General features: G+C 42.1%; 1 protein-coding gene across 6 annotated transcripts in view; it reads left to right on the top strand.

The window, feature by feature from the left end:
- RAPGEF6 (Rap guanine nucleotide exchange factor 6) overlaps nt 1–25,728 on the top strand; it is a 114,505-nt gene that overhangs the window by 16,181 nt on the left and 72,596 nt on the right. For all 6 annotated transcript variants that reach the window (XR_003534120.1, XR_003534119.1, XM_027682672.1 and 3 more), the window contains exons 2-6: nt 7,895–7,965; nt 8,582–8,638; nt 9,548–9,631; nt 19,596–19,665; nt 25,232–25,375. Coding sequence is in view for 4 of the 6 variants with exons in the window: in XM_027682672.1 (XP_027538473.1) it covers nt 7,895–7,965; nt 8,582–8,638; nt 9,548–9,631; nt 19,596–19,665; nt 25,232–25,375 (426 nt within the window). In the remaining 2 variants the exon portion in view is untranslated. The remainder of the gene's footprint in view (nt 1–7,894; nt 7,966–8,581; nt 8,639–9,547; nt 9,632–19,595; nt 19,666–25,231; nt 25,376–25,728) is intronic.

The raw sequence follows: 25,728 nt of genomic DNA, 5'->3' as shown, positions 1-25,728 counted from the left end.
TGCTGACTCCGTGTGATGGAACAGCAGTAAAAATACAAAATTTCCCTTCCCTCATTCCTTTAAGTGTTTTTCTTTCTACCAAAGTCTTTCTACATGAAAACAAAACAAAAAGTTTCTCTACTCACCAATCGCTCCCCACACCCAAGACAGATAAACACCTTCCACCCCAGAACCCTGGACTATGTTGATATAAGACTTTGGGTTTTAATATTACTTGTAGAAGAATGCCACTGAATGGAGGTATTTTCAGTCCATCAATAAACTGTCATAGTAGTTCTAGAGTCTCTTGTTTTTAAAGGTTTAGCTTTTCCAAATTTTATTAAGGATACTTTGATTGTTATAAGTCTGTGTCTGTAGCCCTATGTGCATGTTAGGAGGAAATATTAGAACATAAGATAAAAATCCAAGTGTACAAATGTTACTTCTTACTGTCTGCAAAAACAAAAGCCAGATTTTAGTTTCCTGTTTGTGGCTGTACTGTTATTAACTGCTGCTGTCAATTGGAATTACTTCCTGGATGCACAAAAGAGTAAAATGAAGTCCCTTTTTCTCTCTTTTCTCCTGTATAAAGATACTATAATAACAAGACTGACACTTTCTCATTTGGAAAAACCAGTATCTGTGATCTGTATGGGTAAATGTGAAGTTTAGAGTTTAGGGAGGAGTCCTGTATCATGGTCATGATGTGATCCATAGTTGGCTAATGGACATAGGCACCAGGAGGTTTTGGACATATGAAAGACTATAAATTTAAGAATTCAAATTCTTGGTCATTTGAAGCTGTTCAGCCTCTTTATGGAATATGTGCTGTTTTTTCTGAATAATGGAATATGGCTCTGGAGTAGCTGAACTGGTTTATTTTATACAAATGTTACTGGGTGCAGTCTCAGGCAGTGATTTAAGATCATGCAAGATGTGTTCTATGAAAGGTTCTTTAATTAGGCTTTTGAATTGGTGGAATTCCCTACATGGGATGGGGTGGCTTCATTCCTTCTGAGTGCTGCTTAAACTATGTCATTCTCTGTAAGGTACTTTGTTAAAATCTTTTGAGAGCATTTTCATTCATCTGACTGATTAATCCATCCTTTCTCTTCCCTAATAGTGCCTCAGTGCTCATATTTATTTTTTAGTTTTATTTTTTAAATGGCCTCCAGCTAAACAGGAGGCTACTTTAAAGGGAACTGTTACTCTGAGTAGAGGAGTCCTGAGCTGACGTTCTTTTGCATCTTTATTGAAGTCAAATGTTTATGCCACTGTACAGGGAGAGTAAATAAGAAAGAGGAATTGCTTTCTAGTTCATCTCATGAACTTCCTTTTAGTTTAGGGACTGTATTTCCTGCTACACATGTTTAGGTGTATTTTGCTGCTCCTCCCACAAGTTTTGGGGTAGCTGAGGGTGTGTAGGGGGGGTTTCATGAACCAGCATCCCTGTGGTTGGTGAATTTGCTCTGTAGATATCTGAATATCTGAATGTGTAAAACGTGGGTCAGAGAACTTCAGCGTGTTTTTCTGTGTTTTTATTTCTGGTATTACAGTATCAGGAAAGAATTTGGGAGTACTATTTTTACAATTGGCCTTAAACAGAGACTAAAGGAAACAAGGAGCAGATTCCAGCCTTCGATGAAGCAACAGGAAGGGAAGCAATGAAAACCATAAACTGTGCTGAGTAACATTTCCTCTCTTCTGCTACACTCCCCAAGGGTGACAAAGTCTTTATTGAGCCTGACAGAATTCCCAATAAAAGCTGCATTCAATCTGTGTGAAGAACCTGCTGAATCACTGAGAAGCAAGTAATGGCAGCGGGCTGGAGGAGAGCCTCCCACTTACAGCTTGCACAACCTGTGCCCCGAGAATCACCTCTGTTTGCTTTGCTGAAATCTAGGCACCTTTGAAGAACAACTTTAATACAGACAAATTCAGACACTGTCCAAGAAAGAGCCTGTTAAAATGCAGGAGTTAAAACTCCTGATACCAAGCGAGTTCTTGGTTCTGGTAGAGTTTGTTTCCAGCCTTCTTTCTGCTCAGAGCATGGAAGAGGAAGAAGCAACTCTCTGACATAGAAGCAGGGAGGCTGTGGCACCTTTCAGTGTGGCTTCCTTCCCTGGAAGGTTTCCTACCTCATGGTCTTTTTGAACAGCAGTGGAATTTGGGAAGCTGTTACAATATGGTTTAACTGTTGTTTCAAAGGCAGAAATGTGTGTCTGCTTCTTTTAAAGTATTTTCTCTGTGATATGGCTGAATCTGTAGCAGATCTTAGAAGACACTAACGTCTTTTGTTTGCTCTGAAGCCTATAAAATGTGCATCCTGGCAACTGCCCTACCTCGGGAAACACACGGATGCAAAGTCCTTTGTGCTCCTGTAGAAGCAGTTCCTGTGTGTGACCCAGGGAATCCTGGGTGGCTTGGCAGCCCACGTGGGCTGGGCGTGGGGAGCCTCGAGTTGAGCCAAGCATCTGCTCTTGCAACAGGAATTTAATGTGTTTGGGGTGGATTGAGAGACAGGTTTTGCTCAGCTCCCTGGGACAGGTTTGCATGTGAGAGCAATCGCTCTGGAACTTGCTGACGCAGCTGGTTTGAGCTGTGGCTTTGAAGTGGTGCTGTGGTGCAGGTTTCTGCTCTTTTCTCATTCCCTGAGCAAAACTTTGGACTGAATAATACCTGCCAGTCTGTGCTCTTTGAGCCCCCTGGTTTCAGGCTCAGGGTGGATCCGGGATGGCTCACTGGGACATGGGGTCTGGGAGCATCCCTGAGTCCTGGCCCTGCTGCAGGGAGCAGCTGTCCCACGGTCCTGGCCAGGGCTGGATGCAGCTGTCTGGGGACTGGGCTGCCTCTCCCCATGGCATGAAGGACACAACGTGACAGGCAGTGCTGAAGGGAGTCCGTGGGGATTTATGGCTTCCTCAGCGTCCCCGATACCTCAGTGCAATTGCTGAGGTTGCCTCTGTGAGATTTATCAGAATGTGCTACTGTGAGGTCATTTCAGAACAATTTATTTTCCTTAGAAATAGACCAGATTTCCTGTTTAGTGTTTTAAAATAATAATGTGTTGCTGGAACACCTGGCTGGGGTCATATCAAGTAAAGCATTAGTTTTTCAGTCTGTGTTTACCGAGGGCAAAGCTGTTTGTGATGCAGTCATTCCATCTTTTTTCCAGAGCATCACACTGCTTTTGCCCACTTTTAACACTGCAGGGGAATTTGTCTTGGACCTTATTGTGGACTTGCAGCATTATGGATGCAGCTCCTGTGAATTACCATTTTGCTGACAGGAGTTGTTGTTGGTTGGAAAACTTTGTGGTCAGAACTCCATGTTCAAGACCACCATTGTTCCATCACAGTCTTAATTCCGAGCTTTGTAAAGCTGCTTCTTGGATTAAAGGTGAGAGATTGGGAGAGAAGAGAGTGAAGCATAAGGAAATGATACAAACTCACAAATTTTGCTCATCACTGGTGTTTCTGCACTGTGGTGCTTGTTCAGGAGCATCTTGGTCCTGTCCAGATCTTGGTCATACTTTAAAAAGCTGCTGATAAAGAAACTAAGGATGACCACCACTTCCCCAGCAGCTTTGAGGTTGGATTATATTCTTGTGATAACTTTTTTAGCTGACTGTGCTTATTTCTTTTTTTTAAAAAGTTACATCTTAACAACTAAGAAATTAATATTTCGCTATCCTTGTAAAAAACAGTAGCAAATTAAGTGTTTTGGGATGAATGGGTGATGGTGGTAGTTAGCTGGTTTGCTTTTGTGTGATGAGTTGGTGCTACTGGGGCTTCTTTTATTTTCCCATCTTATGGTACTGCTGTGAGTTAGCATCTGGCAGGGAAAATGAGAAGTGGTCTGGGTGTTCAGGTGGCTCACTCTGTTGGGATGAGTATGTTACCATAAAAGAATATAAATTTAGATAACATGATGTTGTTGCTAAAATCTCTGTGTTTTTACACCACCTTTGGTTTAGCAGCTGGTTAAGCTTTTTGCCAGAAGGATGTGTGTGCTGGGGATGATAAAAGCTGGTGCTGAGGCTGCTGGTGGCCACACTTCCCTCGTGCCGGGTTTGGAGATAACGGTGCCGTCCCAGAGCCATCCCTTGGTTTCTGCACTGCTGCTGAAATACAGGCTGGCTTATGCAGTGTGTTCTGTCACAGGAGGAGTTTGAAGACTCGGATGTCCTCTGCTTTTTAAATGTGTCTGCTCATGAACTCTGTGCTGTGAGAACTGGAGGCAATCAGCCGTCCCAGGCAGCTCGGGTCAGGATCGCTGCGGTCACAGTGTTCTTGTTTCCTCTCTGGAGTTAGAAAATCTCCCTTCCAGCAAGATTAACAACTGCCCCGTCCCCTCTACTCTTTGCACAGTTCCCTACTTTCCCTCGAGTCTCTGTAGCTGCAGTTTTAGCTATTTGGGTAGAAAATGGGAATTTCTCCGTAAATAACCGAGTCAAGGTAGTTTTCTGTCAAAGACTGAAGAATCTGTGTGGGCACAGCATTTGCAGGTAGATCTTGTGCTTTACTTTTGGCTATTGTTTCAGGTGATGAAAAGCTCTGAAAAGAAAGATTACAAAATAATAAAATCGTACTGACCTTGGTCTTTAGTTTAGAGCATGTGGAGAAATTGCTTTTCATCGATAAGCACATTTCGGTTGGGTTTTGATGGAAGTAAAGAGATTATAAGGAAGGATATGGAAAGGGGCTATAAAATTCCAGCAAATGCTTTGTGTTCTGCTGTTGTGACGCTGATTGTTGCCCTTTGGCACCGTCCTTTAATAGCATTTTTCATAGTGGGTATCCAGACATATCTGTGAAAATGATCTCTGCCCTTTGTACTGTGGTTATGTGCTTGTCTGCTGTTTATAACTGCTGCGGAGACAGAAATCCCTTTTTAAAACTGAGACTGAAAATAGGATTAGAAGCTGTTACAAACCTTGAGTTAGTGCTGCAAGCATTCATTTCTCTGATGGAGGAGGGTTTCTGGGAGCGTGGTGCAGCCTCTGTCCACGAGGTGGCCACAGCCCCTGCCCATCACCAGCCGCCCTCCCATTAATTGATGTTCCTCGCCGGCAAAAATACAGAATGAGACTCTAAATGTAGCATGTCAAACATAATTTCACTACTACTATAAGCACTTGTTCTGAGGGAGTAATGGAGAAAACTTCACAAAGTGTAACTGATAGGAAATTTTCATTTTATTGGGAAAAACTGGGATATATACACCACATGTACTGTACCCTCCCTTGTTAGACTTTGAAGTGGCTTGTGAGGGAGAGGAGGAATTCTACCTGGCTGTATCTATTTAAACAAGCAAATTATTTCACCAAGACATGTAAAATACTTTGGATGGGTATGTTTGATGCTCTGGTGTAAAGAGGCATTTCCCAGGGGATCACTGAGTTAGCTCTTGTGCTCAGGGGCACCCAAAATCACCTGCTCTGCACAACTAGGAGAGGGGCTCGCTTGAAGAGTCAGTTATTTTTAGGGGAAGCATTACAGATCCTGGTTTAAAAACGCTTGTAGAAGCTGCTGCATGAGTAGCCAGCGTGTTTGGCTGGTTGACGTGTCCCCTGGCTGGGCAGTGAACAGGATGGGGTTTATTACATTTATCAACATTAGAGCAGTAACAGCCGATAGTGAGAGTTAAATGCCTTCTGCTGGGTGAGGGAATAGGAACCTTTGCCTCCCCTTTGCTGTGCTCTGGCTCAGCTGCTCTCTCTGCTGCTGCTCATCTCGACAGCCAGAGCCGTGGGATGCTTTCCAGACATGAATCCCTTTAAGCAAATGTTTATCTCTTTAATTTACCAACTGTTTATTCATCAAGCTCCTCGGTGGGTCAGTACAGCCCTCCTGTGTCTGCAGGTGGAGTGCCCATGCCCAGTTCTGGCATTGTGTTTTAGGGAGTTCCAGAGAATAATTCTAAAGTCAGGATGTGGCCATTTTTCATATGTACAATTTAAAAACTTTGTGATTAGACATGAACATAAGCTTTTGTTCTGCTTACAGTTTTCTGTAACTCATGACTACAGAACTGCTTGTCTAAAATATATTTTAAAGACCTTCTGTTACATCCTAGTCTCTCTTATGTAAAAAAAATACTGGAAAACTTATATAGGCATAATGAGTTACGAAGACTGAAAAATTCAGCTTTAATTTTAATACCAAATCCTGATTCCTTCCTGGCTGCCCAACTTCAACAGGAGTTGTGAGTATCTTTCTTCTGGCCTGGGAGAAGGGGACCTCCAGGTGGAGGAGGAAGAATGTGGGACGCAGGGGTTTTATTTCAGTTGTTCCATAGAGTCTATAACTCCTAAGTTTTATTAACTACTAAGGCAGTGTATGGTCTGAGGACACAGTTGCTGCATTGCTGTGCCTGATGCTTTCAGGAGGGGAAGGTGAGGCAGTTCCCTGCTCGGAAACAGGGAAAGCTCAGTAATGGAGCTGGTGGGACACCTGAAATGACCCTTTGGCTGCCAAGTGCCCACCTCTGACAAGCTGTGGTGTGCTTGGAGTCTGATTCGTAGCTGGTGTTCCCAGATTTCACTAATAAAATCAAGTTTGTGGCAACTCACAGTCGGAGGATTAGAATGAGATTGGACGGTGTGAGAAACGAGTGCTTTATAAATGTGTTACACATTCAGGCCTTCTGTTTAATTTTCATGGGGTTTGGTAATGACATTTAAAAAAATAAATCAGAGTTTTATTGGTTTTACAGGGCCTGCAATTACGTCTGACCTTTCATTTGATATAACAGTCTGTATCCGTTATGTCGCTAAACAAGGACTATTAAGCCAAAGAACTTTTCTGAAGTAAATCCATTGTAAATTTCTGAGGCCAGCGTTCGTATTGATTTATCTTTGGTAAACACCGGATAAATGCAGCACTTGAAAATTCAGAACATACTTTCCAAGGCCAGGCTGGAGAGGCTGCTCTGTGGTGCATAATGATTGTGTTGTGCCTGTGTTTGACGCTCCCACCTGTTCAGGACAGTAAATTGGGTGATGAATGGCCCCAGTGAGCTGTTCCCTGGCATGTGGTCTGCACCATCAGCACAGATATTTCTGTGACTGAGGACCATTCTGTCTAGTGAGGAGTTTAAACAGCTGTGTCTCCTAATTGCAGCTCCTATGTAAAGCCCTGTTTTTAAAGTGAAATAATCTCCGCGTTTTAATGTTGTTGTTTCTGGGGTTGGTGGTGGATGGCACTGACGTGATGCTGAGTTGTGGTGGCAGGAGGTGGGAAACCTCTAAAACTTCATTGTCTTCCTATTTGCCAAACAGTATTTTGGAGTAATTTATGATGTTGCCCTTTGGACAGGGATTGGGCTGAGTAAGAGGCAGTAGGATGGAGTAGGTTTGTAGTAGGGCTGCCAGCTGCTCTGAGGTGGACATGAAAGAGTTTTTCTTCTCTAAACACCACCCCTTTGCTATGAAAAGGTACCATGGTTCTCTGCACTGTACAATAGTGGCTACACTGCATGGTTTAGGTTTTTGCTGGGGTTCTTTGCCACTAGGAAATTAATTTTGCAAAATTCCCTCTTTAAAGAGGTGTTAGAAGGTTTCAACAATTTTTGTCCTTGCATGAACAGGACTGCCCCATTTGGCTTATTCCACACGTTGTTTGCTGCTGTTTCCAGTCATGTAAATATTTTCAGAGATATTTTTAATAAATCTTTTTCGGGTGAGTGTTTATGCATAAGTTGGATTTCACTCTTTTCACTTTCACAGCTTAAGTGTGGACAGGGTTCTTCAAGTCTGTGTGTTCCCTGACCTGTCTCCTAATCTGGGCTTTGTCTCTAGAATTATGTCTCATAAGTCTGTGTAACTTAGTGCAGAATCTGAAAAGTAATGCTGAGTGATTAGATGCTGTGAATGAAGTTGGTCATGTTTGTTCTTTTTTTCCTCTCTCTTTAGGACTTAAATACTATCTATTCTTTCCTTCATGGGCTGGACATACTCTCACATTTCAGGGAGCATCAGCTGAGGTGAGTACTCCACAGCTAGAGTTGTTTAGCATCGTGTCTCTCTGACTTTATTTTTGTGGAGATGAGCAGAGCCTTTGTCTGCCTGCACTGGGAGGTGGCAGAGCACTGGCCAAGCCCATTGCTGGGAGCAGTCACTGCAGTGACATGGCATGGAATCCAAACTAATTAGCCTTTCTAAGAAGGAAGGCAGAGCTTAACTGCCATTTGCCTACAAAGGACTGTGCAGACAGTGTCCTCTCTTAACTCCTGATTACAAAAGCTTTTCAACGCATCAGACATTCGGGTGATCTCAGAATCCATAAAATGGAAGGCCAACAAAGCATAAAAAGTGCGTTGGAAGTATTTTAGTTCCTTCAGTTCTGTTGCTATGGGTAATTCCAGTGCGTGGGAGTGATTTAAACACTTAGAGAACATGCTGTATATTATCTGTTTGGATAATGAAGAACACCATAATAATCTGAATTTTCTGGTTAAGCACATCCTTTGTGTAGGACAAAAAAATTGTTGGATTCGAGGTCTTAGAGCTTTAAAGTGGTTCTACTGAAATATGGTGATTAATGGCTCATGATCTTTGGGGATTAAAACTGAAATGAAACTTCTCTTCCTCCTCCCTCAGAATAATGTCATCGAGTGCCCGCTATGAGAGGTACAAGGGCAACCAAGTCCTCTTTTGGTGAGTACATGGCACTTGTTGGAGTTCTTCAGTAGAAGCGTGAGCAAAAACACTGTTTTGCATGTTTTAATACATGATTTGCTTTTTCAGCCATTGCTAATAAAAGCCTTCACAGCATTTCAGCCAGGTTCAAAGCTTTGGCAGGAGGTGTTTGTAGGGGCAGCGTTGGCACCTGAGGGGTGCCCATGAGGTGTCTGTGTGTGACTGTGGCACCAGGAAGGCACAGGCAGGGTCCCCCCCGAGGTTGGTGGGAGCTGTGGTGACACTCAGTAGGTGGCACTGTGTCCCTGGAGCTGGCACTGCCTGCATCCTGCACGGGAGAGGGATGGAGCTCAACCAACACCGCTTTAAATTGCAAGAATTAGGATTGGAGCTCAGAGTTCTCTTCAGGTTCCCGCTGGGAGGCAAATATACTTTTGTTTTCCTCGTATTTTAGCATTGCTTGTGGTATATTTACCCTCTCACAGCTAATCCTAGCTTTCTGTATAAGGCACAGCTTCCAGCTCACCTGAGACTCCAGCTGCTAGTTGGGGTGGTGGGTCTGTGTGACACACACCTGCTCCAGTGCCAGCTCTGTATGTGTGTTTAGGAATTGTGGGCTGTCCTGTATTTCTAGCTTTATGTATACTTTCACTGGGAATAAAATGTTTTCACTGAAAATTAATAACTCCATTTTAATAAAATAAATTTTTAAGCTGACTTAAATGTCAAACTGTAAAGTACGAGAAACATTCTGGATGTAGATGTTTTAAAAAAACATCTTGGTAGCATCCAATTCAAGTGCTCAGGTTCTTACATATCAAACTGCTACAGTGGTAAATCAGTATTTTACTACAGTGATATTTTGGATAATATACTTCTGAGGTGTTGTGAGAAGAAAGGAAATATCAATGATTTCTTTTCTTACAGCTCAGAAACTATTGCAAGATGCTGGTATATCCTACTTTCTGGATCCGTGCTCATGAAGGATTCCATGTTTTTACCACCTTGCAGGTATGTGAAGTTGTTATTATTTAAGATAAGGCAAGGTGTTTTTGTTTTTTTTTAATAAATGCATTCTTTATGTTGGTGTTACTGTAAATTTTTAACAAGTTTACAATATTTTTTTTCATTATTTTGTTTTCCTAAAGTTTGATAGTGGCTCTTAGAATAATTGCTGCTGTGTGACTGTTTTGTTCAGAGTTTCAGAAACATGACTGCAGATCACATGGCTTCTGCCCTTTGGCTGGAGGCTGTGTTTAATGGCATATATGATTTTTCTGTGAAGCAAGAAGAGCCCAGCAGCACTGGTTAGGGAGAGCATATGGCAGGAGTCTGAGTGCCCCTCGGGGCTGAGGCACAGGGAACGTTGTGAAATCCTTTCACTGGAGCACATTATTCAACTTGAGCTGGACTTGCTCAAGTAATACCCTGAGTACCCAGAGTAATACTCTGCTTGACCTTGTGTATCACTCAGAACTTTTATTTCTCTGTATTTCACTTGACTCAGCACGAGCTGCCCACGTTGACAGCCTTAATGCCAACTCCAGCTCCAGGACATTTCCATAGGCTTGAATTCCGTGGGAAGTACTGATAAGAACGTTCAGGACTCCATTTTTCAGCTGAGTTCTCTGTTAACTGTAGGCTGGATGTTAAACTCTTAATGCTCCTTGAGTGACTGAAGTTCCTTGAGTGAAGTTGCCCAGAGAAGCTGTGGCTGCTCCATCCCTGGAAGTGTCCAAGGCCAGGTTGGACAGGGCTTGGAGCAACCTGGGATAGAGGGAGGTGTCCCTGCCCATGGCTGGTGATTGGAACTAGAGGAGCTTTAAGGTTTCTTCCAACCCAAACCATACTATGATGAGTCTGTGATGAGTTCAGGAGCACCAGGAGGGAGGACATGGCAAACTGATATTTGCATCAAACCTCTCTAAAATCATTGCTTTGCCAAACTTAGAATCAGTCACTTATAACCATCATTAAGGTTTCTTGTGCCTTAAAAAAAAGACAAAATACATCTGTTATAGCTAATTCACAAGATTACAACTAGTTTTACTATGGATAATGAGGAAAAATAGCTGCTAGGTGGTGAAAGGGTCACAGAGTTGTGTTAGATGGAGCTGCTGGCAGGTTGCAGCTTACGTGGTTCCTGGGGTGTACTGTCCCTGTAGGTGGTGAGATCATGTGGAAAGGAAGGGAATGCACTGCTGCTGGCTGTCCAGGGTGTTCAGATCACTTCCATTTCATTTGAATGAAGTTCATGCATTAAATATAACGCTTTTTTTTTTCTTCAGTACAGTGGGATAAACTTCAGCTACTTTCCCTGGTCTGAATACCTTCATCTATCACATCTGTAGTTGAGGGAGTCACCAGTCACTTACAGGCTAACTTCCTATGAAACAGTGGCTTAGATAAGTTAGTAGTATGCTTTCATAATTGTGATTAGCAGCATTTTAATTACATTAAAAGTAATGCTTAATGTCATGCTTTTTCTCCCCAACCAAGTTCCTGGAGCATGTGAGTCATTCTGAAAGGATATCTATAAGAAAACACAGTATTGCCTTAATTCTCATTGCCTCAGGTATTCCAGAGCTATTCCTTGTCACAGGAAACAAAGATAACTTGCTGCCATGCTCTCTCTGCCTAATGAGCATATGATCTGTAAGATACTAATGAAATAAACTTTAGGGAAGAGTATTTTGGGGGGGATTTATCTGCTTTATCTGTGCTTTTTAATTTTCACAGTAGGAAAGTGGCAGACAAGTGTAGGAAATGAAAAGAAAACCACACCTGAAGTGTTCTGAGACTGCTGAAGGGAATGGAGACATCTCTCCAGCCCCTTGGGTTTCTGGTAGGATTGGTGATCTTTTTATCAAACAGATAAAGCTCATCTATTTGACTTGTTAAATATGGTATAAATGAGTCTACATGTGAGCAGAGGTTGGAGACAGGTGTGTTCTGCACAGGAGTGATGCAGGAGACTGTGATGGCTTTGAGATGGCCAGGGGGTAAATGAATGAGGACCAAATTAGAATCCTTAATGGGAGGAAGGTGATAATTACCAATGGTGAGAATTTAGGCTTTAATCTGGAGACCTCCTAGAGCTCTGAAAAGGTTAAGAGCCAGGTTTGAATAATTGCCATTCTGGAAGAACTGGATGGATGGAGGCATGTTGTAAAACAGATCCTAGGCAGCAAATGGATTCTGGTTTGAAACTCAGTTTGTGTGCTTCATAACACCCTCAACTCCCCAGTTTCCTCTTTGTCCTTTTGCTGATTTCAACTTCGTATTTGTCCTCTGGAACATCTGACAAACACTTTGTGTGTGAAGAACTCTGGGCTCTCTGTGCTTGAGAAGGGCTTTTTCATTGCCTTGGATGAATTTGTATTCAAGTTGTAGTTCAGAAGTTGGTTTAAAAAGTGGAGGAGTAAATCTTGCACCCAGGTACACTAAATCTATTCAGTGTTCTGACACTGATGCTCCTGATGAGAAAAGCCCTGGAAGGTTTTTAAGTTAAGGAGCAGATCAGTCAGTGATACCAGGTACAAAGATGGCATAACCTTGATTGCCCTGTTGCCTGGAGAATGGACTTGCCAATAGATTTGGCAATGGGAGGACAAGAATTTGCCTCTAACAAGAAAGAGATGGCTGGAATAAAAGAACAGGATTGAGGGATTCGTGGAAGGAAAACCGTGTCAGCAAGTCAAAGAGGTTTTGTGTTAACCTTGCTTGTTAATGAAGATAATTCATGTGAACAGGATATTTGAAGGAGATTACTCACAGCAAGATTAGCCATAGGAGATACATCAAGGGCCTGGAGGAACTTCTGAAGCCAATTATGTGGCTGACAGCCTCCTACAGCTGGGAGAATTGAACCTCCAAGGGAAAAACACAAACTCTTGAAACATTCAAGATGTAGTCTTACTAAAAACAAATACTCTCTTTTCCCTTCCAAAAGTGGAGAAAATTGGAATCATTGTCCTACTCCCATAGCAAGTAGGACACTCCCTAAACTCTTGCTTTATTCCAAGTGACCTCATGGCTGTGTTGTGGTGTCTTTTCACAAGTGCTGGAGATGCATCACTGACTCAATAAGCCAGTTCTCTTTCTTTCTTTAATCAAAGGAGAAGACACAAATGCTTAGATCAAGAAGATTCCTTCAAAGAGGAACTCCCAGTTTTGCATCGTGAACAGCGGCTTGGGTTGAAATTGTTTTAGTTTGCTTTGTGCTGATATTTGCAAATAACAACATTTTACTGTATTTTGAAACTTGCTGTGACTGTTGGTAGTGTTTGAATCTGTTCTGTGTGAATCCCAGTCCCAGTGGCTGTGGTGTGGATTGTGCTTTTCCTCCCTCAGCTCCCGAGGTCTAAACCCAGGTGTGCCAGTCCACTGCTGTCATACAGTAAACTTAATATCCGACAAACTGGCAGTTGCCCATAAGGTTCTGAATTGTGATTTACAGTCACAGAGTAAGAAAATTAAAAATTGCAGAGGTCTCAGGATGATACTCTGTGTTTGCTTCACACTGGAAAGCTCTTCTCAGCTACCTGTTGTGGATTATTTTTCTGCTCTCATGAAGACAGCTTGAGGCTTCCATCCCTGTGCTTATCAAGACTGATAGATTTTATACTCAGCACGGGATCAAAGCAGTGGTTATTCAGTGCATTTGTGGCTCTGGATGAGGTGATGTTTTCCCTGGGTGTTTCTGTTAAGTGGTGGCTGTAACTTGTAGCGTTGCCTGACAGCCAGTAAGTGAACCAACAACTTGGGAATGCTACCAATAAATGTATTTGTAAAACTAATTAATTCAGAGGGAGTTGTTAGTATTGAAATTCTTCTGGCAGTGCTGGTGCTGGGATGAAAATACTCTGAGGAAGAAGGGACTGTGGCTGAGAAGAGGCAGGGCACTGGTGAGAGGCCGAGTGTCCTGGGCTCCCAAAGTGCAGCTCCTTGTGCTGGAGGTGCTGACCTGGAGTAAGGGCTGGGAAGGTGTAGCAAACTAGGAGTACATCTTTCTTGACATGGAACAATCTTCTAAGAAAGCCAAAAGAATGAGGAAAGGCTGTGTTCAGACCTGTCACAACCATATGACCAAATAATCTTGTCTGTTATTTCCAACCCGACCAGTAACTTCCTTTTGCTCTGTTCATAGTTCCTTACAAGAGCTGCCCTTCAGGGGTTTTATGGACTGCAGGGGATGCTGATTGTGCCACAGAAAGAGTTTTTTACTGGCTAAACTAAAAAAAGTCCAAGAGAAATGAAATTGGAAGCAAAGGGTCGTGTACGATTTATTTATAACTAAAATACAGTTTTAGTAAGACTTTCTAATCCCATGGCCTGGAATAGCTGGAAAGCTTCACAGGAAGTGGTAGGTGAGACACCAGCTTCCTCAAAGTGTCACTGTGTGCAGAGTATAAAGTAATTAGTACAGAGATCTTGAGCTTGCAGCCTGCAAATTGAGTAGCATGTTACACAGCCTCCAAAATAATTTCCAATTAAAACTTCAGCAGGCTTGAGAGATAAACCTGCTAAATGTTGTTATTAAGAACTAATGCAGAAATGGGTTTTGATGACTGAGCATTAATTGAAAAAGGTATTTTGCATTCAGCCATGTATCTTGTGGTGTCAGGTTTCCTTTTAAACCATTTTCTGATGGAGTTAAGTGTTATAATATTTTTTCTAATGAAGTTACTTTGAAAAGCTCAGGACTTGCACAGCACATAATGGAAACCCTGCCTCCCATTCCTTATGCAACTCTTCTCTTCCAGGCCCAGGTTTTGCACTTGCCTGGAAAATGTTCTTGCATTGAAGAAATCCATCCAGATTACTGGATGAGCGGGGTCAGGGGGTTTGTTTTGCAGTGGCAAAAAGTACAATTTGTCTTCATCCTTCTGTTTCTAAAAGCAGCCTGACAGGCAGTTTTGAGAGACCTGTGTATTCATAAGAAGAAAATATCTGCAACCCCTTTGCTTATTCTGTTGATAAACTGGTATTTCAGGGTCCTGGCCCAGTGCTGGGTGTTCCTGCAGGTAAAGCTCCTGCAGGTAATCACAGATAACTCCTTTATTGACACCAACTTACACAGCCAGGATAATGTTGTGATTTTGTAGTTCCTGGAAAGTACAGAACAGAATGTGAAATACCTGACATCCTGCCACTGAAGGCTTTGATGCCCAAAATATCTGAAAATATTGTTTCAGGATGTAGCAGAATATTGTAAATTTGAAGATGCCTGCTAATTAGTGTTGAGGCAAGTAATAAGACATTCAGTCTCAGTCTCCATCTGTTTGTGGGCTGAAAGCTCTTCAGGACAGGCTGTGTTTTTACCTTTAATGTATGTACTGTATTCTGAGTAATGCAGAATGAGAAACTATCAGTATTGAATAACTTGAGCATATTGATATCAAGAAATGTTCAAGTAAAATGTGACAACTATTGCTTAAATTTGTCAGTCTTGAAATTCCAGGTGTATTTCAGCACCAGATGCTCAGGTTGTCCAACAGCTGGATATGAAGAATTTTTAAACATTTGTGTTCAGAAAGCTTGTAAGTGCTTGTGCACATCCTGTTTAAAGAGCTGCTTTATTATGTTTAAAATAATGTTACATTGGAGGCTTCTCTAAATAGTTTGCTCTGTAAAAGCGAGGGTTGTTATAACAGCTCCAGTCTGATCCCATGGCCTGAACACCCATTAGTGGTTGCTATAGGATATCATGCCACTTTAACTGACATTCCTTTCTCACATGATGCAACTGCTTAAGCATTTTTAATTATGAGTAGTGGTGAATCAGGAGGAAAACAAGGTTTCTTGCAAATGAGGCGTACATAAATCAAGGATAAACAAAGCTGCCTTTGGTATGTGGAAGACATTTTTTCCCCATGACAGTGTTGCAGGGCAGTGAGTGAATTGGCTGAAAATTAATGATGCAGATGTAATAGACGAATATTAAGTTGCAGGAGTGTACAGTAAAATTATAAATTAAAAAAAAATTGTGATGTAGTTTTATAGTACTGACTTTTTCTGGGCTTCCAGCAGTGGGAGGCTATAGAATAATGATGTTAAATTTAAGACTTATTTAAATCACACGTATTTTAACAATACCGATTAAATTAATTGGATCATTTAAAATTTTAACAGTTATACCAGTGGTAGTATGCCCTTTGACATAGTTTTTATTGTAAGTAGAGCTTAATTTACATTAGTTTCATGTTTTCTCACACTTTCAGTATTAATTTAAATTTTTAATTGGATTATTTTTCCTGCTCTCTGCTTGAAAGCACTGGAGTGAGTGTAACATGCTGTACCTTAATGAGGCTTTCCTGATTTTTTTTTTCTGTGTGTGTGTGTCTTGCCACGTGACATCAAGAGGACTTGGTGTTTAGGGATGTGGTTGGGGAAGGTGCTGTGATGGTTTATAAGCAGAGATGCTGTTGGTGCTGAGTTGGGGAAGCAGAAAGAGTAAGGAATGACAGCTCCTGCAAACAACACCGTGGCACCACAGCAAAGTGGTCTTTTAGTACCAAGAGATAAGATTGCCCCATCTCTTCCAGAATTAGATGTACTTTCCAGAGCCCTCACCTTTGAAAACCAGCTTATTTTAGGTTTGGGTGGGTCTTCAGTGGCCGACTGAAGACCTCCAAGTAATTTGTTGTCACAGAAAGTCCACGTTTGCTCTTGTTTCCCAAATGGGTTTTATCTCCTCCCCTTGCAAAGCTTTGAATCTTTTCCGTTTCCAATTAATTAGGAATGAACGTTTTTCTGAGGCCTGGATTATAACTGGCAGATCAGTGAAGTCTATTGATGTCAGCAAACCTCTTAACTGATAGAGAAGCTAAACATTTGTATTCCGGAGAAAAATATGGAATAAGTCATTAAGAACGTTAAAATCTATGTTTCTAAAACATGCTGCATATGTTAATTAAGAATGTTAAAAATGGGTATTTTTAAGACATAGTGGTGGTTATGGCTGGGGAGGAACCATATGCTGCCTCCTCCTTTGGAAGGAGCTCTGCTGAGGAATAATCGATGAACCATCCATGATGTGCTCCGGGAAATAATTCAACTTGACCTATTGACTTGTTAATGTGAGTAGTTTAGGATTAGCAGGGTGGGTTTTGTCTTTGGAACTTAATCCTTTTCCGAGTGTTTGGTTGTTGTAAAGTGCCTGATGGAGCAGAAATGATGGTGCCAAGAGTGTGACCTTTGTTCCAAGCACTCTTCTCTTCCTCCTTGGCGTTTACTGCCATTACTTAATTAGCAAATGCTGCAACGGGAGCTGGACAGTTGCTGAATTTCAGGGATGTGTTTATGTAAAGCAAAACAAAAAGGAAAACAACCCTTCCTCAACCTCGAGGAGTTTGATAAATTGTTGTTACACAACAAAACCGCTGTGCTTGAACAACCTGCGGCAGGAAATTGGAGCCTTTTCCTAACTACAGGAGACATAGCAAGAGTAGCAATAATCTGTTTTGTGATAAAACTGATGATGATTGTTTCAGTTTTTGCAGCTTTTTAAAAACAGAAACTTCCAATTGCACACAATTCCTTTAGAATTTTGGGGTTTTTGGGAAAAAAAAATCTCTTGTTTTCTATTGTTAAGGAATAGAATTGCAACTGTTTGTAAATTTTTTTTTCTTCTTTTTTATTTTTTACAACTGAAAATGATCCCGTGGCAAAGTTGGTCTCACTTTGCTTTTTGGTTTGTGAAGAAATCCTAACATTTCAGTTCACCTTGAAGTTGGAGCTGACATTAAAAATGACATTTCCGTATTTTCTGAACTGAATTAACTTTTTTATAATAGTGAGAGTAGTTCAGCCATTCTTTTCATGTTTTGCAAATACACAAGACTGTCATGCCTGGATCACATGCTGTGTGGAAAAAGCATGAAAGAAGGCATGAAAATTTTAGCTCTGAGTTTCTTAGTATAGATGTGTGAAAATGCCAGTTTTCTGTGTGAAACCTGTACTTCTCTGGTCTGGGTGAGAAAATTTTAGTTGTCGTTTATCACTCCATGGCAATCATGTAATTTAAATATTTTTTTTTCCTTCAGTAGACCATTAGCAAAATCAAAACTCGACAGTGGAAGCTGCTGTGCCCTTGTTAATTGTAATTCTTTATCCTAATGGGATTACACTGATTTCTGTGTTGGAATATTCTGATGTAACTTGGGTGACTTCACAGTTTCATAGAATCACAGAATGTTTGGGTTGGAAGGGACCTTAAAGACCATCCAGTCCCACCCCTGCCATGGGCAGGGACACCTTCCACTAGCCCAGGTTGCTCCAAGCCCCGTCCAACCTGGCCTTGGACACTTCCAGGGATCCAGGGGCAGCCACAGCTTCTCTGGGCAACCTGTGCCAGGGCCTCATCACCCTCATTATAAAGAATATCTTCCTAATATCTAAACATCCCCTCCTTCAGCTTTAGTTTAGTTTAGTTCTTTCCCTGTAAGAGCACATATCCTGCCAGGAGTTTGGGAGTGCTCCCCTGACACGCAGTTTATAAGCACAAGTCTTTTAAATGTTTTGTACAAGGTGATGTTTCACAGATCTTTGCCATCAAGGTGACCGTGGCTCAGATCTTGTGTGGCTGGAGTTTCAGATGTACTTTCCAAACATAACCTCAGTGAAAGCAGATGGAGCCGACCCACTTTTTAAGGATTTGTCTCCACACTTGTCTTAACTTCCTTGTAATTCACACATCACTCCCTGCTCTGCGTTAACTGATTCTTGGGTTGTCTCACCTGCTGGTAGGTGTTAAAGCGTGATTGATGTTGACAGCCTGAGTTTGTAACACAGCAGCTACAACTGCTGAGCTGCTAATGCAGGGCTGCCACTCCAGCCACCACAGAGCCATAGTGCTGTCTGCTCTCTTATATGGGTCCAAATCATGGGTCATCTACTGCCACCACCTGCGACTCCTAGAACGCTTCCATCAACGCTGCCTCCGTACAATCCTAAACATCCACTGGGCAGATTGTGACCAATACATCTGTTCTTGAACAGGCAGCAATCACAAGTATTGAGACCATGTTGCTGAGAACACAGGCAGCCCCTGGCATGGTCTTCAGCTGTGCCAGGGGAGGTTTGGGTTGGATATTAGGAAGAATTTCTTTCCAGAGAGGGTGCTCAGCCATTGGAATGGGCTGCCCAGGGAAGTGGTGGATTCTCCGTCCCTGGAGGTTTTTAAGCTGAGACTGGATGTGGCATCAGTGCCATGGGCTGGGAACCACAGCGGGGTTGGATCAAGGGTTGGACTTGATGATCTTGAAGGTCCCTTCCAACCCAGCTGATTCTCTGATTCTATGAAAGCTGATGAGCTGAAGCACATGAGGTTGCCTTTATCTGCTCTCCTTAGGTGCTGTATTAACACTGCCCATCACACTTTGTGGCATTTGTGGTTCTTCACACTTCTTAAACAGAGCCCATCATGGTGATACCATCGTGATGCCACAATAAGCAACTTAAAGGTAGAGGTCACAAGTTAAGGCCCAGTGTTAGAGAAGATTCTCTGTCCTTCCCTTTCCTGAGAGGATGAAGAGGTGACGTGGAGTTGAGGGAACTCTCGTTAAAAATGCTGCGTGCAAAGTAGTATTTTGGAGTCCTTGGAATTCATGTGTATTTGTTTTTACAGAGCCTATTTAATGTTTAATTAAAATTTACTAGTGTTTTCTTGTCAGAACTGAAATGTATTATAAGTGGTTTTGAGTATCTGCAAGTAATAATGGATTTTACAAAAGAACATTCTTTATATTTAGGCATTGCATAGCAGGCCATGATGAGCAGTGCTGAATAAATTAAAAAATTATGAAAATGATACTATCTGGTTGGAATTTTTCACACAATAGTTTTCATCCATTTTTTTGTCCTTTTTTTTTTTAACAACGTGCACCATTGCCAATTATTTTGGTTACTGAAAAGGTAAAGTAGGCTGTTCATCTCATTCTTTTTTGTTTGCTCTTTCCCCATCCCACTCTAGTTTTGGCAAGCAGTCTGGAGGAAAGCGAGGATGCGAATGTATCATATTGGAGCCTTCAGAAATGATTGTGGTAAGACAGATTTTTTTTTTTCATATGTATTTAAATCCATTGCTGGTTTCAGCAAATTCTTTCTCTTTTACAGCAGAAAGCTTATTGTAAAGTATTCTATAAAATTGCAGCAAAATTGCCTTGATTTCAATTATACCTATGGCTGCTCTCGTAACAGCAGTAGCTATGTAAATTTAATCTAGATGGGTAAATGATGATGATGATTAGGTCATTCTTTCTAAAATTATGCTTACTTGAGTTTCAAAAGCCTAACAGTCACGGCTGAGTTGAGCATTCCTGAGTCAGGCAATGACAGACTTCTATCCTGAATATTTTATTTACACCCCCATCTCCCATTTCATTGCTTTTGGTGTCTGGGAGGAAAATCCTCCTTCCTCCAAGCCTTTGCAGTGCCACACAGTGTGAGGGCTCGTAGGCAGGAGAAGAAACATGAGTGTGCTTAGCCAAGCTTGAAGGATAAAGGTTTTCAGCTTAGTTGTCACCAACCTTAATGGCCAGGGTTCCTTCTGCTTCTGCACAAAACTCACTGATGCTCCCAGGTGCATGTATGGATGATAACACAGAGTGCTGCTTACAGAGAGTAGCTCAGTCCTTTCCAGGTTGATGTGCACATGCTGTCAGCAGCTGGAATATTAGGATTGCTTTTCCATAGTGCAGCCTGACATTGTGCCCCAGTAGAGTGCCTGGGGACACGGGAAGATCTCTTTTAACTTTCATCTTGGATGTTGTTAATGGAGCTGGAGCAAAACTGTTTGTTGTGCTGAGAAGCCACGTGTCTGTTAATCAGTCTCAGATCTCCAGACTGCTATTGATTTAGCTGCCTTAGATCTAGATATGGTAACATTAAAACTGATATTTGACAGTGTCTCTTACTCACTGAGTGTGTGAGTATTCATCTGTGAGAAGTTTGTGTCTCACAGCACAGACCAGTGGGGATGTCAGTGGTGTCCTGTACCAAGTGCACTTGCTGTCCTTGATGCAGTGTCAGTCTGGCTCTGCTCATGGCTCTGATACCATCAGGAATCTGCTCTTTGCTGCAGCACACACTTTAAGCTGCAGTCTGCCATGAAGTGCAGGTTAAGAGTGCAAGAAGCCTGTCTCCATCCTCTGGAGTGAAACAATTTATTTTATCCCCAATTACCCAGCCTCTTCTCCAAGATGGAGTTCTGGGGGGGGGATTTGTGCCTTGAGGGATGGCACAGGACTGTCTGGGTGACAATGTGTGCAGCCATATCATGGGAATGCCCCAGGCATGGTTTGCCTTTGCTGCTGTGCATTGTCACTGTTTAAATTGCTGCTGTCCAGGATTTGGGGTGCTGAGTTTTGCCTGGGATTTGGGGTGCTCAGTGCAGTGTCTGTGCTGAGCTGAGCCTTGCACCTTGTAGCACAGAATGACAAACACTCACCCAGTCGTATTTATTATTAGATATTAGGAAGATATTCTTTACAGTGAGGGTGGGGAGGCCCTGGAATGATTTCCCAGAGAAGCTGTGGCTGCCCCTGGATCCCTGGAAGTGTCCAAGGCCAGGTTGGACGGGGCTTGGAGCAGCCTGGGCTGGTGGAGGGTGGCTGGTGACTGACTCACTGCAAGTGCATTTGCAAGATTACATGAAATATTTCATAGGCAAAATATAACAAGAAATTCTAAAGAAATACCTACATCCTTCTTTGGTCACATCACCACTGTTGTAAAATAAAAATAAATACAGGAAGATGCTTCTGTGCAAGTGTGTGCTACCAGAAACTGGCCTTATTAAAATATTTTATGGAGGAAATAGTGTTGTGTGTGTAACTTGAGTAGCTACAACTGTGCTGAGTGTTTTCAGAGGAACACAGTGTCACAATAGCTGGAGAAGCCAGCATTGGCCATGTCAGCAACTTCAAAAGCTGCTGGGTGTTTCTGGAGACAAATGTGCAGCCCAGACAGTTGTTCACTGTATTTTAAATCTCTTGAATTATCTGTAATTGTAGTTAAATGCCAATGAGAGTATACAGATGCTTAAAAGTATCTTACATCCTTCTCTGGAAATTCAATATATTTTTCCTGTGGGAAGATGAGAGAGTTAAAAGTACAGAGTTGTTTCTTCATTATTTTTATGTTCGTGTTTTACAGGTAAATATAGCCAAAGGTGCTGTTAACTGTATTTTCTGGGTAGTACTTCAAACAGGGTGAGAGAAAAAAGCACCAGTGTGGTGGTGTGCACCTTGCTAATGATCTGCACTGACACAAGGTGTACTTGGGTTTCATTTCCCTGATTAATTCTTATTAATTTATCTTAATTCTTTTATTTTCTCTCGTTTTAATTTGCAAAATAATAATGAGGTTTAATACGTAATGAATATTTATCTTCAAGCAAAATAATTAGTTGGCTCCTTTAATGGAGTTAAAGAACACCATCATTCCCTGCTGGTGACTGATTTTTTTAAATTTTTTTTTTCCTCTCTGCTGTTACTTTAGAATGTAAATCAGTTTTGTAGTGGGAATCCTCTGGGAACTGACCCATTTTAAAGGCCATAAAATGTGGTCAACTTAAGTTAATGAGGATAACAGATAGTGTGTGAATGGGCATTGTAACTCATATTTTTGGAGGCTGAGCAATCTATTGAATTAATAATAGACCCATTTATCACTTAAGAAAATGGCCTGGAATTGCAGCATATCTTGGTGTACTGAAGTGTCCTTTCTGCTGTTCCTTGGTGCTTTCACTTCCTTCAGATATGAGCACAAGATTTCAGAGGAGCAGTGTGGGGTTTGGAGGTGGAAAATGTTTCACTGCTGGCTTGGGCTGCAGAGTGAAACTGGGGACAGTCCTCAATTTTTCTGGGTGGCAGCCAGTGCCATGGGTGAACCTGGGGATGTGGGAGCATCCTCCTGAAAAGGAGGCTCAGGGGGGACCTTCTGGCTCTGCACCCCCCTGGCAGGAGGGGGGAGCTGGAGGGGTCGGGCTCTGCTCCCAGGGAACAAGGGACAGGAGGAGAGGGAACAGCCCCAAGCTGTGCCAGGGGAGGGGCAGGTTGGATATTGGGAAATTTTTTTTTCATGGGAAAGGTTGTCCAGCCCTGGCACAGCTGCCCAGGTGGAGTCACCATCCCTGGAGGGATTTAACAGCCGTGTAGATGTGGCACATGAGGACATGGTTTAGTGGTGGGCTTGGCAGTGCTGGGTTAATGGTTGAGCTTGGTGATCTTAGAGGCCTTTTCCAGCCTTAACAATTCCATGATTCTATACTGGAACTGAAATAATGAGAAGCAGTCTACAGGGCAGTGTTTCCATCTGACCTGGAAGCCTGGCTGCAGCCAGGTCCTCCTGGCCCAGTTCTCCCCAAATTCCTCTGCAGGATTGTTCCTCCAGCTGGGGGGTGGGTGAGGAGGATGACACCTCTCTGCTAACACAAATGTTTAGTTTTAACCAGTTGAAATCAGGGCTGAGTGAGGGCACCCAACCTGATGGTCAGCTGGACTCAACATGCTGTTGGTGCTGGTGGTCCTCACCTGGGAGCTCTGTGGCGTGGAGGCCGTTCCTGGTGTCTGATTTTCATGTTGTTTTTGTCACCAGCAGTGCACTAACTGAAGGAAGCAGGTGGTCTCAGTTTCTCAGTTTTCAGCACTTGTTTGTTTTGCCTTAGTGCTAACAAATAATTTATTTATGCTCACTTCTTAGTTTTCAGTTAGAATTGTGGAAGAAAAATAATTTCCCCTTTCACTGAGTGTTTGTTTTACTTGAGTCTTAGAAATACCTGTTAGTTTGGGGCTTCCTAATAATGAGAGTCATCAGTTTTGGAAGAGTTTGTCCAGCCTCCTGAGCAGTCTCAGGTCCAGGTTAGTCTCTTCTGTTGGAGAAGCTCACTGCTTGTTTCAGTTTCTCTGATCTTGTAAGACTGAATGCAGAGAAAAAAAAAGATAATGCATTAAAAATTAAACAAGCACAATTTTAGTTATTTGATGAGTACCAACCCAAACTTCCTGACCTCAGGAAGCCTTCTGTATAATTTGAGAGCACCATTGCTGCTCACTAGAAATCCGTATTTCATGCTGGGTGAAGAAAGGCTTCTGTATAGAGCATCTCACTACATTTTTTGATGATACTAAATGGCCTGATCAAAAGGGGTTTTTATTTCTTTTTGTGTTTCTGCCTGCCTGCCTTGTGTCTTTACTCCCTTGTGCCATCTTGCTTACAGCAGTGCTGCAGCTGGACAGCTTTGGTCATTGGCCTGGGTTTCACCTTTTCTGGTGAAAAGTGTGGTTGTCTCTTGTGGGGGGAACTTGGCTTTTCTGATTTCTTTTTTTGACAGTGCTGTGGTGTGAGCTTCACTCTTCTAACTGTTATATCTTTAACCTGTGTTGTTAATGTCTCTTTTTTTTCTCTATGGAATAAAAAATAACATACGAGACAAACCCAGCTGCTTGCACCTTCCTCTGACCTCAGACAGACATAGCTGCTTGGAAAAAATTATGTAGAAAGGAGATGTGATCTTGCTTTTGTGATGGTTTTAGGTAGTTTGGTTGCTTTCCTGTTCCTGTCTGTTAAGTCTGTCTGGGTTTCATTCCTTTATACCTTTTGAATTTTAATTTTGAGATAATTTACCCGAGTATGTGAAGTGAGGGCTGTGTGAGATCACACAGGTTCTTCTGTTCCAGTAGTAAAGTCTTAATGTTTAGGATTTTCAAGTGAAAATTGGAGACAGAAAAAAATAAAAATAAGCTACTGAGGATAGTAAAAACCTCAGTATAGTAAATACACTGTAGAGAGGCTTCTTGCCCACTGCAGCTATTTGCATGCATGTCTGCTCTGCTTCCTGCTGGGAGATATTTTTCCAAAACATCAAAAGGAAATGGGAAAGGATGAGACTGCTTTTTATAGAAAAAAAAAAATTGTAACTAGTGAGATAAAAGGTTTCATGTTGGCTTTTACTAACAAGATAAATTTACCTAATTTTTAATGTTTAGTCACAAATAATATTTAACATTAAGATATGAACCAAGTTCCAGTTATTTCTTCATAATCTGCTGGAAGCGATTAGAAAGCAGTATGACATGGGTGAAGCAGCTATTTATAAAAAGCTGGAATATTTAAAGTTGTTTAGCTGTGACTGTTACCAGAAATAAGTTATGCTTTTAAAAATTACACTAATAAAAATGGGATATAATTCAGTCTCTTTGCCAGGTTGTAAATACACAAAGAAACGGTGAGTTCTGTGTTGAAGATACGCTTGAAATGAGCAGTGTGTGTGACTGGTGTGGTGTGATACATGTGGGTGCAGACGGGTTTCTACTGATGAGTGACGTTTTTTAGAGGATACGTGGGCCTTTTTTACTTTTTTTTTTTTTTTTTTTAAAAGCACTGTTTCCTGGAAGGAAACTGTGGCCTCCGGCTCATTGTAATGAGCAGTTCTGAGACCTGCAGCCGAGGTTCCCCGAAACGCCCGCGGCCGTTTTTCCCCGGGAGGGTTTTAACTGCCCTGAACTTTATGTTTGCTCCTTCCCCATGAGCTTCGTGCGGCTCCACCGGCTCTCGGCGCTATGGAAGAACTGGATGTTTAACCAGGAACCCCAACGTGTCTTTCAGGTGGAGAACTCCAAAGACAATGAGGAGAACATCCTGCAGAGAGAGGTCCCTCTCCGGCAGTCCCGCCGCAGGTACAGGAAGATCAACCAGCGGGGTGAGCGCCAGACCATCACGGACAACGTGGATGCCAGCAGCTACGTGTCGGTGAGTCTGCCCTGCCCAGCTCCTGGGCATCCTGTGCTCTGCCTGGCATCTTCTTCCACTGGCACAACATGTGAAGTGGAGCAGTCCATGCTTGTCTTTTTTGGATTTCAACACCGTGGGTGGAGGTGAAGTTCAGGCACTAGTTAGAAAATACATTCGTTTTTTTTGGTTTAGGGATCTTTGGTTGAGCACTGTAAATAAAGCTTAACATGCTCGCTGGCAGAGAAATGGTCATTCTTGGTTTTTTTTGGTTTTACATCGAGTTCTTTTGCTAAGATGAAGGAATTGTGAAGTTTCTTTTCTCTCCTTAGTAAATTCAAACTGTGATTTAGAACTGAGTTAATCACAGATGC

This window comes from Neopelma chrysocephalum, unplaced genomic scaffold, assembly GCF_003984885.1.
Source record: "Neopelma chrysocephalum unplaced genomic scaffold, ASM398488v2 Primary Assembly neopelma1_63, whole genome shotgun sequence".
Classification (NCBI taxonomy): Eukaryota; Metazoa; Chordata; class Aves; order Passeriformes; family Pipridae; genus Neopelma; species Neopelma chrysocephalum.
This window is presented reverse-complemented; position numbering and strand designations above follow the sequence as displayed.